The 14,334-nt window shown below is 36.5% G+C and overlaps 1 protein-coding gene across 1 annotated transcript in view; it reads right to left on the bottom strand.

Annotated features, from left to right (window-relative positions):
• The window catches only part of FHIP2A (FHF complex subunit HOOK interacting protein 2A), a 36,025-nt gene that overhangs the window by 13,526 nt on the left and 8,165 nt on the right, over window positions 1–14,334 (bottom strand). Inside the window, exons 2-11 of the mRNA XM_067300284.1 lie at window positions 14,206–14,284; window positions 11,792–11,961; window positions 9,448–9,552; window positions 8,985–9,107; window positions 4,311–4,604; window positions 3,259–3,455; window positions 1,950–2,064; window positions 1,767–1,843; window positions 1,467–1,659; window positions 44–213 (exon numbers count right to left, since the gene is read on the bottom strand). Coding sequence (XP_067156385.1) covers window positions 44–213; window positions 1,467–1,659; window positions 1,767–1,843; window positions 1,950–2,064; window positions 3,259–3,455; window positions 4,311–4,604; window positions 8,985–9,107; window positions 9,448–9,552; window positions 11,792–11,961; window positions 14,206–14,284 — 1,523 coding nt within the window. The remainder of the gene's footprint in view (window positions 1–43; window positions 214–1,466; window positions 1,660–1,766; window positions 1,844–1,949; window positions 2,065–3,258; window positions 3,456–4,310; window positions 4,605–8,984; window positions 9,108–9,447; window positions 9,553–11,791; window positions 11,962–14,205; window positions 14,285–14,334) is intronic.

The raw sequence follows: 14,334 nt of genomic DNA, 5'->3' as shown, positions 1-14,334 counted from the left end.
CAAGCTGGCTGTTGTGAAAACTTTTCTTAAAAAAGAAACTTACACTGCTCCTGCAATCTGTCCATTCTCTACCACATCTTTATCTTCTTGACAGAGAGGCTTGTATTCCATATAGTTTCTTTCTTCTAAATTTCTCAGAACCAAATTATAAAGAATGTGTTCATTGGGTTTTTGCAAAAGGTGCTCAAACATTCGTAAAGTCATTATACTGATCTGCAATGTAAAAAGTAAAAATTCAGTGGACTCATGCACAGCTGCCTTATGTTAATTGTCTTCTATCTGTGTTTGTACAACCGAGAACATTGCTAATATATTTATTTACATTATAGTAGGAACCAAAATTCCCAGGTAGAATTAGAAAATTATTATGCTGAGTGTGGTATATAAACATTGCTCCAAACGCACTTGAAAACCAGTATGCGCATGTATTTTTTTCCTATAAACATCATGCAGTACAGCTCTATAATACAAAAACTTCTAAATCCTGCCAAAATAACAATACAAAGAACATCCAAAGAACTTGCAACTTAGCCTTCCATATTACAACCAGATCCATGTTGGAAGATGGTTATCACTGTGCAAGCCAGACATACAGTAGGACTTAAAGGTTGTAATAAATATCCAGAATAAAAGAAAATAATACTAGGGTGTCAAGGCTAGAACTAGAGGCTAACGTTTTTACATGGAGATACTATGTAGCTTTTAAAAAGGGCCTGACTTCAAGCAATATAGAGGCCATTTTTAGAGACAGCTTTAGAGTGCTCAGCTTTGCAAAGATCAACTAATTTATACAGTTATCTGACTCTGAAAGGGTGAGCGGGTAAGCAGACTGAAGAAAATGGATATGTCAAGGCATAGATCTGTATTTCAGGCAGGCTTGGGGATTTTTTGGGAAAGTAGAGGGTGGAGGCTATTTCATGGGAAGACCGGTTACACAAGCAGCTCCCTAGAAGGGATTTCACTGAAGTCAATTACTTTAACAAGGTTTACGGTGTGTAAAGTGCTTAAAGTTACTACATCATCTTTTAATTGGCACTGTATATATTCTTTAGCCAAACCTACTTTGTGTAATAAAAAAAATTAGTTTTTAACTACCCCTTAGGTGATAACATGACAAAATTGACACAAGGAAAATAACAGTGATGCAACATATAACATACCACCAATTAAAATGCAATCGCACAAACAGATTTTGCCATCTTTTACAGATAAGCAAGCCCAAACAGAGATGCATAGGGGGCAAGCAAATTTAGCAAAGAATCTTTATGACTAGAAAAAATGTACTAGTTGGATAAACAGTTTGATTTTCACTTTCTAAGAGGAATTTGCAGGATTGGTGGTCAGAACTCTTTTCCTTGGTTAAAAGTTAACTGACACAAAAATGAGATGACCTCACATCGGTGTTTTTATAGTCTCTATGCAAGATGAAACTGCCCAGCAGACATTCTGCCATTACCATTTCTCACCTCATCAGAAATATGATCACAGTGCTCGATCAACCTGTGTCGCAATGGATGTCTGTTGATGTCTGTCAAAGTTTCTGGCTCTCTGTGTTCTCCAAGTATAAAATAAACCATTTCCTGCAGCAGGACATCTGAAGTCACTTGACGAACGATGCGATGCAATAGTGCAGTTGATGTGAGGATCCCAATCTCTGACCTGAACGATAAAATTAACATTAGATATGTACTTGATTTCAGCAGAAAAATATCCACTTGATTCAGACTGTGTTCTGCTGCTGTTTCCTGTAGAACGACGCTACTCACGTTTGCATCAGTTGGGGTTCCATAACATCAACAAAAAATCGATCCCGCACAGCTTTTGCCATAGCAACAGCAGCAGTCTGAAACAAAAATACAAAATGGCAGGTCTCACACTGAAAAGCTAAGAAACCAACTTGAACTATTTATTTTCTGAATAGGTTTGTATCATCTATAAACATTTCAAACCTTTTGTGCTTCTTTGATGAGTTGATCACAGTAGTCAAACCATGAAAGAAATGAAATCAGGGCTCTTTTCCCTGGAAAAGCAGATGCATCTTCTTTGTGGCTGTAGGAATCCAAACTGGAGAACATAGGGAAAAATACTACTTAGTCTATTTAGGAATATCTGAAGAACATTGGATGATCTTATTAAACTTAACAGCATAATTAATGATCTACTCACAATGAAGTGAACATTAGAATAGCTTTTCTGCACACAAAAGTTTTCAATGGCATGTTAAAGGATACATAGCATGTCCAGCAGAAGAATTCTGTGTGGAGATACTTAGTTTAAGTATTTGCTAACTCAGAAGGGCGTACTGATCATCTAGTCTGTTCTCTCAGGAAACACAGACCATAGGAACTGAGTCAATAACTCCTGTAGTCAGAGAACCATAAAATAAAGGGAATTGTTCTTCTCTACTCTGTAAGTGACCTCAATCAAGACCACCGAAACCACACAGCATATACCTGAACTAGATTGCACCTTTCAGAAAAAACATGCATCTCAATTTGAAAGCTCTAAGGAATGATAAATTCATCATGTTCTTTGCTAAACTGGCCCAATAATTATTTATCACACTATTAAAGGTTGTATCTTTTTGTTTCTAACGTCCAACTCCATCCACCAGAAATCAAAATACTCTTTTTGCAAATACCTGCTTTTTGTCCAAGTACTAATAGATCGTGATCAATTCAAAATAACAAAGGCACAGTGTAGAACAGTATTTAAATATATTTAGAATCTAACATACAAGCAGTTAGGATAACAGGCATATTATCTTTTGCTTTGTTCTGACAAGCTATGCAACAATTCTTTCCTTCTTCTTCACTGCAAAAATGTTGTAACAACAGCCTGCTATCGAATACACCCTTCCTGCCCTTTCTGGTAGCTTAGAGTTCTCTGCTCACTGTGTACAGTGAAAGATTTATGCACATGTTTCCGATATTCTTGACATCCAAATAGGAAAATAATCTGTATCTGATACTACAGCTATATCAGCACAAATTGCTAACATAATTCAATGGAAAACCATGCTTCCTGAGGAATCTCTGCAGTGGGCTGGCAGTCAAACCTGACTTGATGTCAAAAATAATGAGTACGTTGGATGCCTGAAGTCTTACCACTCTACTGCAGTTAGTATTTAAACTCTGCTCTTGAAACTTTAGTACGGGAATGTAAATATATTTTACATCTTATCTAACAACAGAAAATGAGTTTCAAGGAGGGGTGTAAAATTACCTTAGGTATTAAATACAAAAGTAAAATTCTTACCCCCAGTTAATTGCCTCCACTGTTTCAATGTCTAAAGGATCCAGTGACGGAGGCAGGGCTCTGTAGAGGGTGGCCAGCCTGTCTGTCAACAGCTCGCATAAACAAGTGCTTTGAGTCAGGCACTTGGCAGCTGCTGGCTCTGGCAAGCTCACCAGGAGCATGAGGCCTTCGCAGGCCTTCACTGCGATCCGGCCGTCCTGGCAGAAGGGCATGGAAAATTAATCAGAAGGTGAATGAAGCTCACTTCAAATCAAGAAGCAAGTATCTTCCAAATGAAACCTCTCCCCTCCCTTTCCCCCAAAGCAAATGAATATATTTCCTTTTGTTTCTTTTTCAGCCATTAAAAGTTATTTCTCCTGAAACTGGATGGTATGAAATAAAGAACCTCATCTGAATCCACGTCAAATACTAAGAAAGTAACTGCAACCTTAAGGCTCACGGCCCCAGTGCTGTAGGTCGGATTAAGACGAAGACATTAGACAATGTAAACTATCACTTAACAATTGCAAGGTACGTAGATATATAAAGCTTTCTGCTCTCAACAGTGCTGTCGTAATTACAGGCTTATCCAGCTCTCCTTTAAGTTTTTCGAAAGAATGTCTCCGAGTATGAATTCCGGGGTGGAGCTGGGTAAGACACAGAGCAGCTGTTCTGAAAAGAAATCAATTTCCTAGATGTACTCTGGTGCTTTTACAAAAAAAGTGGGTTTGGTTAAGTCAATACTATAGCAAGTAGCTTTTTAAAAATTCTCTTGTGGTATATTTAACTTAAAGATTATCCTATTCAACTTGTTTGTGAAGCATGCAGACACCCACACAAATTCCTCCAAAAGAACTTCACATTACCAATAATAAAATTAATATTCATTTTCTAAGAGTACTTTAATTTTAATCTGAAAATTACCAATTTACAAAAGACACCTGCAAAACAAATCTTCATCTTACTTTTCATAGTTAGAATACAATGTGTACATACATGTATATTCACTGCCTCTCCCTGCTTCACACAATATCCTCTATATCACATTAAAGAGAATAAAAAAAAAAACTCACTGGACTTTTAGTGAGATTTAGCAGAGAATTCACTAAATTATAGTCTTGATTCAGACGAACGGTTGAGGACTCAGATGATGACGTGACATTTAGTTCATCCAGGCTGAAAGACAGATTCTCTGCCTGTTGAGGGAGGTCATCTTCTTTCTCCATTTGCTCTGCTCCAGCAGCAGTAGGTATTTCTTCAGTTTGAATGGGCTGTCCTGTGTCTGTTGTCAAAGACTCTTGGCCTTTCAGCATGTCTTCTGTGATTACACTTGCTGGTCCTTTGGAAGCCATTGCTTTTAACTTATTCTGAAAAGCATTTTGTTGGAATCATGCGGTTTAAATTAATTCATTCTAAAGCAGAAATTTACTAAAAGGCAATTTTGAAATTGAAGCAGCTCTCTACAAGGCTGGATGCAGTAACAATGTAGAATATAATGGGCTGCAAAAGCATGTGAGTTTTTAAGCTTAGTACATTTCTTAATCTGTTTAAATTTTTCTTAAACTCTATACCATTTTGGTTCAAGCCTGAATCTGCCATTCACAAAGAGATGGCATCTTTTTATCTCCACCAATGGAGGCACATATTCACTTGATTTGTTCATTTTCCTTATGAGGGCACCTTCTGACTCTAGCACACACCACAGAAAACATCACTTTTCCTAGAAAGGCCTCAAATTCTTTTAATCTCTGAAATGCTGTTTCCAGTCGGAGTCATACAATGAAACTCATTCTTAACTTCTGAAGTTTTTACCTTTAAAGGGAATGGGGAAAAAAGCAGCTTTTATGACAGTAGGATAACTCTTAAATTGTATTTGTTATAAAGAAAAAGATCAGTAGATTTAATGGACAGAAGACTACTCTAAGCACTGGGTACTGTAACAGATCATAGAGAACCTTCTCAGAAGCTGTAAAGCATCTCTACTTAACCTGAAAAAAAGCAACCCATTCGTCTTTCTGTAATATAAATCTGACTCCAGCACATAAAGAGACATTTAGATTTGTGCTCTGCAAGACCAAGAAGAAACTCACAGCAAGGCAACAATTCTCTGTTCTTCTGGCATAAGCACAGGTGAATAATACTGTATTAGAACCATAAATTAGACTTCAGCACAAGACTCATTTTTTCAAGTACAGTAGTGAGTTTAAAAATCCAAAGGGTTTCCCTCCTCCACGATAACACCACAATTGTTACAAACATATATCTCAAGTATTAACAATTCAAAAGAGTAACCATTTGGGGTTAACGGTGTTTAGTACATACAGACCAGCAGGGACTAACTACATGGCAGGCTCAGGCAGCAAACTACAGAACTGCTGTGAACGCGTGCTCTATCGATGTGTGCTCTTCGTGGAGAATCTGCACTGAATGCTACGGTACAGTCACATAACAACATCCCTTGAGAGGCAGCCCAGTGGTAAAAGCAGCATGCTGCATGCTATAAAATAAGTATAATTTTTGACTACAGTAGAAGAATCACTCCTTCAATATATACCTTCTCCTCCTATAGATCTTATCAATATATGGGAATAGCTGGATCAGAACTATAACTATGCATCTAAAGGTTGTGCTACCTCCCTGTATTTTAACATATTTTTCATTTATAACAAAGTGCAATCAAAAAGGCAAAAATGACTCAAATACTTGTTTTTTCTTAGCTGCTATGGCTAGAACTGCATTTTCAATCATGGATTAGACACTGTTACTGGCACCACTCATGTACCAAGTACGGCTGCCAAAGACAAAAGTTACTTTTTGCAAAAACTACATATGATTTTACAAAACGTTCATTTTACATTGCACCAGCTTACTGCCTCATACCTGGACTCTCCTAGCCATAGCTTATACTTTAGCTAAGGCACTGATGAGACCTAACAGTATAAATCCCCCTTTAAATTTGACCATAGCTCATTATTCTTACATTGGCAGGTGACACAAAGCAGTCTGCACACTGAACACCACATATGCGGTTCTTCATGTATTTAAGCTTCCTATTGACTAATCATGCGATTCTGCAGCTCAGCTGCTCACCTGCTTTCTGTAAAGGTGCAAGACAGGATCCTGAATGACCTGACAGAAAAGGTTACATAAAATACATATTCAGTGTTTTCTAGGCAAGGCACTCCTTTAAGTGAATTCATCAGCAGCAAAGAGTAGACAACATAAAAATACATTTTTATATTTTCATAATATGCTGCTATTTGAGTGCCAAATTCTGTGGTGGGTGTTGCCACATCAGACTATAAACTCAAATAGATTTAAAAAGAATTCTGTGAAAAATCAAGTGGTATCACAGCTAATGAAAATATCCACTCAATTCACAGTGAAAAACAAAAAGCTGCTGCTTTGTAGTAATGTAAGCAGACGTGAATAGTGAAACTATTGTTCATTTGATAAAATGGGGGTTCTCATTTTATATTCTCTTTTTAACGGATGCTGTGTTCAAGCTTGTTTAAAGAGCAGAAGTTGAATCATAGAGAAGCAAGTGTCCCTTTGCAAGGAAGGATCAGTTGCAAGGAATACCTCTCATAAGATGAGTTGAGATGTGGCTAGCTAAAGAGGAAACAAATAAGGGAAAAACATGAGTTAACATGTTTAACATAAAATAATGACTATGATAGAGGTGATAATTGAAACGTTCCTATGTATGTTCTTTCTCTATACACCAGAACAAGGAAAACTCAGTTTAAAAAAAGGAATAAATTAAAGCCCAAATAAAATTAGCACATGGAACTTGGTGCACAAGATACTTTGGAAGCCAACATCTGAGTCAGGTCTTAAAAAGAATGTGGTTCTTCCAATTCTTATTTCATTAAAAAAGTAACTTTCCCAAGAGATACAGTTATGTCATATTGCTTTATTGGTTAAGCAATACAGGTGAAAAATTCAAAAAAAATATAAATAGCTTTGTAATAACAAAGAACAGACTATTTAATATGGAATCACAAATGGGACATCTTTGGGGGTTTGTATCTGCTCAGTTTTCTAAGTTCATGACATATTGTAGAAGCTTGTCAGGAAAAGTCAAAGAAGGAAGCAAAACTTGCAGAGATACAAATGAACTGTTTTGGAGAGATGTAGCTGCATTTCCGTTTGTAAGTGTTAGAGATTTGAGAGAGAAATGCCACACAGAGTTCTGTAAGTTTACCCTTTATATGCATTTGAAGGTCAGAAACAGATATCAAGTCACAACAACAGCACCTCTGAGAGGCTTGGATGCAAACAACCAGAATATTGTATCCTAATAAAGGACAGTTCTGCATCCCAAATATGGTATATGGAAATTACCATCAGAAGTCGTGAAGACATAAGTCTTAGACTACAACATTTAGAACAATCTCCTGATGAAAACGGAGCTACAAGAATCTTCTTTGGCTTTTCTGAACTATACAGTCAACATTTTGTGAAACTAGAGCTCTCTTTGAAATTCGGAGTCATCTGGTTTTCCATGTCTGATTTTTAACATTGTAATTTTGCTATTTTGAGGCAGAACACTAATATTTGACAAAATACTTACACTTCTTGCAACTGGTGTTCTCAGATTTGATTTCAGGGGCATTATTTGAGTATAAGACTCATTCAGAGGGTCTTACTTGCTCTTTTTGAGCCATAGATTTACATAAATTACATTAAAAGTTACCCTGGTTTGGACCTCTATAATATTCTGCCTGTAATATAGCTGGTAGCTTGCTTCTGAGTGCCTCTAATATTTAAACACTAACTGTTCAATCCTTATACCAATGTTCTTGCTTGTACAGCTACAGTGGATACAATGGCAATCTGGGCGATACGTAATTAGGTAAGAATAAACTGAACATGGATTTACTAATGAAAGTTTAAGCAACGTTCAGAAACTTACAGGAAAAGATATCTTTGCTGTATAGGAAAACAGATTCTTGTTTTGGGAAAACTTGTAAAATATTCCTGGAGTACACTATATCTACATCTTTTCACCTACATATCATATATATAATAGATAGTGTGTACCATAAGAAATATCAAAGCAGGAAGAATTTCTAAATGGATTTTTATAAACTAACCCTGTATATGTTCCTCCTAAAGGGGAACAGAAAGTTAGCCTAGAAATTCTTTCTCCTCCCACTCTGATTTCATCAATGCCACTACTTAAGTTCCACGAAGGGAGTAAAGATATTTGGCTTTATTACAGATAGAAAATAATCCCATATTGTAGATCGTGAGCTGGCACTGTAGACCATATGTGTCACTACCAAATAAGGGCCCAATCCCACAGAACACAGCATTTTGCAAAGTTCCAGTGCCCCATGCAATCTGTCCCTTAGTATTTATGGGGCTGAAGACAAAACAACTTAAGAAGTCCAAGGTCTCTCTCTCACAATGTTGTAAGTTACAATCTATATCACTATTACTTCCCCTGGCTAAAAATTCTTGTTTTCTGATTTGGAGAGTGCCCTCTAAAGGCTATACAATTAAGGAGCTCAAGCAGGTAAATTTGTGAGCCCTGAATGACATACTAGTAAAAAGAATTAGATGTATCAAGTCTCTAGAAGCAAAAGAAAAGACTTTCAATACCACAGGAAAAAAATCACAAAGTGAATTAAAAGTCATCTGTGAAGCACTAACCTGCTACCTCAGGTTCTCTATTAGATTTTGCCTGGGACACAGTCTTTTAGAAATAAACTCGAAAAATGTAGATTTGATTTACTCACCTCAAGGAAGAAGTTGACCAGGTATGGATCCTGTTTCAGCTTTGCACATACTATACAGAGAAACTGAATTTCTTCATTTTCTGTTGGTGTTGCCAGAACTTCACCACATAGCCTGATTAATTTCTGTCACATAAAGAAAAGCAAACAATTAAGACTGGAAGTAAGTAATAGCTTTTTCTAGGAATCGTGGACGGAATTCTACAATTATAGACTTGAACTGTTGCTCTAGATTTAGACTGCCGTGAACAAGATTTATTTATTACTTACAACTTGCATTGCAGTGGCAGTTCAGCAATATGCTAAAACTGATATCGCACTGCAGCAATAAAAAGAACTGGAAACAATGGAGTTTTTCTTTAACTCACACAAAAATGGAAGAATTTAAGAAAATATGCCATTAGTCACAACACACTAAGAGAAACTTGTCATACAAAATAACATTTACTTAAAATTTGAACAGTACCTGCACTGGCCTATGCACATTTATATGGGGAAGCAGAGGTTGTCGTATTCTTCCTAGAAGTTTTGTATAAAAAGCCAAAACTTGCTGTTTCATTCCTGGAGGACACTGAAGCAAAAACAAACAAACAATAACAAAAAATATAACAAATGTGAAGGGAAATGAATATGCAAGATTGTCTTTCAAACTCAGATTAAACAGCAATAATTTAACCAAAACTATTTTAAAACAACATCTGTTAACACATTACTTTTATCAGTATTAACTGAGTTTAACAAAAAATGTTGCATCTCATTAACTGTCTTCTTTTTAAAATTATCCATACTTTCAATTAATTACTCTAGTACACACTTTTAAGTCTTTCCAGGAAATATGCCCTACCAATATAGGTAGAGGGTAGGTGAAATTAACTCTGAATTATTTGGCTATAGGCAAACTGTCTTTTATGGTACTGCACCATTTCATACAAATATTAACTTTTAGCCAGAGTTCTCACAAAATCTAGCAATTCGGTGTGCAAGTACCTACAAATATATGCTGATAAATTCATCATTATAAACACCTCAGTGTCTACTACGGGGTTTTTTAATTGATGAGCAATTAACCTCAGATAAAGTGTTTATAAGTGCACAGACGTTCCAGGACACAAAGAAGCTGCTTTTTAGCCCAAGATTCAGCAGAATATAAATCACAGATGTCTGTGGAACATACAGGTTCACGTTCTACTCTCTCTCACGCACTATGCCACATGAAAGTACTTTCTTACCTCCACAAGATCTGATGGCACGTGATGCTGTATGTAGCAGCCTTGTTTCTGCCTAAATCCTCCCCTAACCCTAACAGTTCTAACATGCTAATAAATACTGTTATTCCAGAGGTTAATTTTAACCCACATTAATTCCCTGATCTGGCTTACTGCATAGGCTTACCAATAGTTCTACCAACAGACACAGGTGAACGGAGCACAGGTGGCAACAGCCAGGAATGAGAACTGCCTAACCTGGTTCTCCTGCCAAGGTAACTATCCCTAGAGCTAGAGCCTCATTATTACTTGTCAAGTAATCTGTTAAAAAGAAAGACAAAAAATTGTACCATCAGGGTGCATCTACAAGAAAGTAATAAACCTAAGTCATTGCTGCAAAGGGATATTATTCGTTTTGCAACAGATCTTTGCAACATCTTGCAAGCACTGAACCCTGTGTTTATTTCAGATGTATCAACTCACAAGTGGCAAAGTATAAAGACAGGCTGTACGAAAATTGCTTGTACAGGCATATTTGAGTGCAAAATGACTTCTCTCAGCTCTTAGAAACATACTGCTAATTACTCACTTCACATATGTCTCTACTTCAGCCCAATATCTTGACAGAGTTTGTAGATTACTAACCCAGCTATACTCCTGAAAAAAAGTGAGTATTTTCAATACATTTGTATCAGGTATCTTAGCCTGATGGAAGGACAGCTGGTCTAGCAACAGGAATATTAGAGGTCTGGTCCTTCCAGAGCAAGGAACATCCCAGGCTCAGATGTAGTATCCTACATTGTCTACATATGTAAAACCAAGTAGATTAAGAACTCATGACCCCATGTAAGAGGCTGGCTGAGACTGAAACCATGGAGAGCTCCATTTATCCTTAGAACAAGACACAGCATGCTTTCCTTATTGCACCTGCACCACAATATAAAAAGTTCTGGCACGAGGGCTGACAAGTTAATTCACCCCATGATCTAACCAATCCCTTACCTTTCAGCTGATATGTCTGCCAAGAAAGATATCAATAAGAACAAATGAGAGGGCCTTGAAGAATGCACCAAGACCATGAAGCTAATTTCACATGCACCACAAAGCAGACATGAGAACTAAACAAGATTGCCCTGGGCTGGATTCATACAAAAGACTAGATGAGAAAGCTATCTGAGGATCAGCTTAAATCAATGTTTTTTGACATGGTAATCTTACCACATTCAAAAAAAATTAAAAAATATTTGTATTTAATATGACTGTTTACCAAGAATCTCCAAACACTTTACAAAGCAAGGAGTAATATTACTATCTTGTAGAGGACAGCAAACTCTTAGACAGACTTAAAACATTTTCCTACTTCTAGCTTCACAGTCACCATCAGAATATCAAATCTCAAGCTTCTGCTCTAACTAGCATACTCGTTGGTTGTCTCACTTTGACCACACTTGTACAAGACTGTTATTTGTAATACATTGGTAACAGAAGCAAACAGCTATCTGCTAGAGTTCATTGTCCCACCCCACCACCTACTGTGTAGTTTCAGTCCCTACTACAATTAGGAGCTCACACCAAAGATAATCTGTTCTAATGAGAAGTACATACATCAGCTTTCCCTAGTGTGTAGAGTGTCTCCAAAATCTTGTGATGTAGTAAATATTCCATACATGGCCCTGTTTCACCTGATTCCCTCTCATTTTCTTCTTGAACTAGAATATCCAACATCTGCTCCAGGTGAGAAGGAATGTTGGTGTCAGTTACAGGAGCTTTGTCATCTAAAGAGAACAGATGTGCAATTAAGAATGATAAAAATATCTTACCCACCTTTCTTAAGTTCAGTTACAAATTTAAGATTTAAAAATATGACCACTCATTCAAAGAATCTTTTATATATATAAGTCACAAAATAGTGATTAGGATGCTAACAGACAATTTATATGTATGTATATATCTACCTCTTTATATATCTCTTTCAAGCCTATATGAACATACACTGGTCCAAATTTTTAAAAGACACTGGTGGTTTTGGATGCTTAGCTTAAGACATCTTACTTAATTAGCCAAAATTGCAGAGTACCTGAAAATCAAGTTTTTTAAGATGTTTTAAATTGTTTTTTCAGACTCTTTCTGAAAATGTAAACTGGAATATGCATTAGGCAGATATTTAACCTTACAATGGTAAAAATGTGAAACACTAAATTACAAAACCTGTATTAATCACACAGTCCAAAAGGAAAACTTTTGTAGCCAGAAAGCAAACTTAGGGAGAGAAAGGTTCATGTCCCAGTCTGGTTAGTATCTACTCTGCTTTGGTAATTTCTTCTTTGCCTCTTCACATAGTATGCTGGAATCTACAAACAGCCTCTAAGATCAGATTAATTTGCAATTGATCAGTTCCTTTACAAACTAACTAACTAACTAACTAAATAGCTTTTCTAACAACAACAACAACAAAGTAAACCCAAACTCTACACTGCTTATTATTCAGAATACTTTAGATTCAGCTTTTATACTTTCTGCATTAAGATAGTGTGCTGTCAAACTTTATGAAGGAAAGAATAAGACTGTGATCTCATTATACTGAAGTCATGAGACTGCTCGGAATTTATGCCACTGGCAATGGGAGCTGTCATTAACTCAAATGTTGCAGAGCACCTGTGCAAGTGTAGAAATCTTGCTTTTTATTTTCTTCAGCTAAATTCTAATTGAATAAGTATCCCACTACGGAAATAGTTACCTCTTCTTATGCAATAATCTAAAAGTAGCTGTCCCTTGCACGCAAATGGAAACAAGCTCACAAAAGAAAACAGCTTAATGAAAGTGTTTTTAGTCTCTACTACAACCTTCAGTTAGCCTACAATGTTTTGTTGGAGTTTCCTGGGCATAATCCTGCTCCTACTGTAGAGGATGGAAATAAATTCTGCTTCAAAGGTGGCACAGGCAAATCACCAGTTCTGAAAATTTCTGATAGGGTTTTTTGGGGGGATGTCATTGGTTATAAGGAAGAGGCAACAAAGAAATTGGAAAATTGTTTTTCACAAGACTTATGAAAGTCTGGGAGAGAGGTCAGCTTTTATTTTGCATCACGTAATCACAGGTATCAGTTTTCCTCCACCACTCTGTCATTTCTACCTTAGGAAACATCACATAGCGTTCCAAAAGCTGGCTATTTAGAACCAGAGGTCAAGTTTCAGCCTGCAACAGTAAATATTGATATAAATCAAAAGTCCCAGACATGAACACAGATTCAATAGCTACTCTAACAGAAACGCAGAACTAATAAGCTTGAGGAAAGCATGGTAACATTCACCTTTAAAACTATTAAACTGGGACCAAAAATTAGAAAGGTAATTGTTGCATAACTATTGTAAGAAACCACAGGAAAAGTTAAGAACAAGTCACTAAAGCCATAATTTATCAGAATATTCACTTTTTGAAGAAGAACAGAATAAGGTCTGGGCAAGTTTTAATAATGTGGTTTAAATCTGCTCACAATTTCACTTTTTGGAGCTATGGTTTCAAAATACCTTTCACGGAGACAATACACTGAAGAAAAAGCACGCAGAGTTCAGATATGTCTGGTCAAAGGTATGGCCACAAAATCACTTTGTGAAGGCTTTTGTTAAAAGCTTGGAAAGAGAAAGAAAATCCCTGATGCAAAACAATAAAAAAGGTTAACAGCAGGGACTACATTTCTGTAGATGTCTGTTCAGATTAAACAGAATAGATGAAGACGGACGTTGGGTCTGACATGAAAAGACACAGTTCTCCATGTGGTACTCGGGAAACAAGACCTTCCTTCCATCATTGTTCATGCCCAGTTTTTAAGGGTGAATGGGGGTATACAATATATATATATTTTTTTAATCAATAACTATTATTGTTGGCATTTCGATAGAAGAAATAACTCAAGTATGACTATGCAGTATTTTTTTAGTCTTTACTTTTTAACAACACCAAAATTGGGAATTCCAGTTTTCACAATGAAGAGACAAAACAAAAGCATTTTTTTCTTTTACCTGAAGTCTCTATGTAGTAATGGGTGATTGCTTTCCAGTGGTAAACAAAATCTTCTTGTAATGGGAGGGAAGGCGCAAGCTGTGGAGAAAAGAAAAAAAAGATGTAACATATTGCCTCAGAGAGTAAAG

The sequence above is a fragment of the Apteryx mantelli genome, chromosome 7 (assembly GCF_036417845.1).
Source record: "Apteryx mantelli isolate bAptMan1 chromosome 7, bAptMan1.hap1, whole genome shotgun sequence".
Lineage (NCBI taxonomy): Eukaryota > Metazoa > Chordata > Aves > Apterygiformes > Apterygidae > Apteryx > Apteryx mantelli.
The sequence above is the reverse complement of the archived record's forward strand: the minus strand, read 5'-3'. Positions and strand labels throughout refer to the sequence as shown.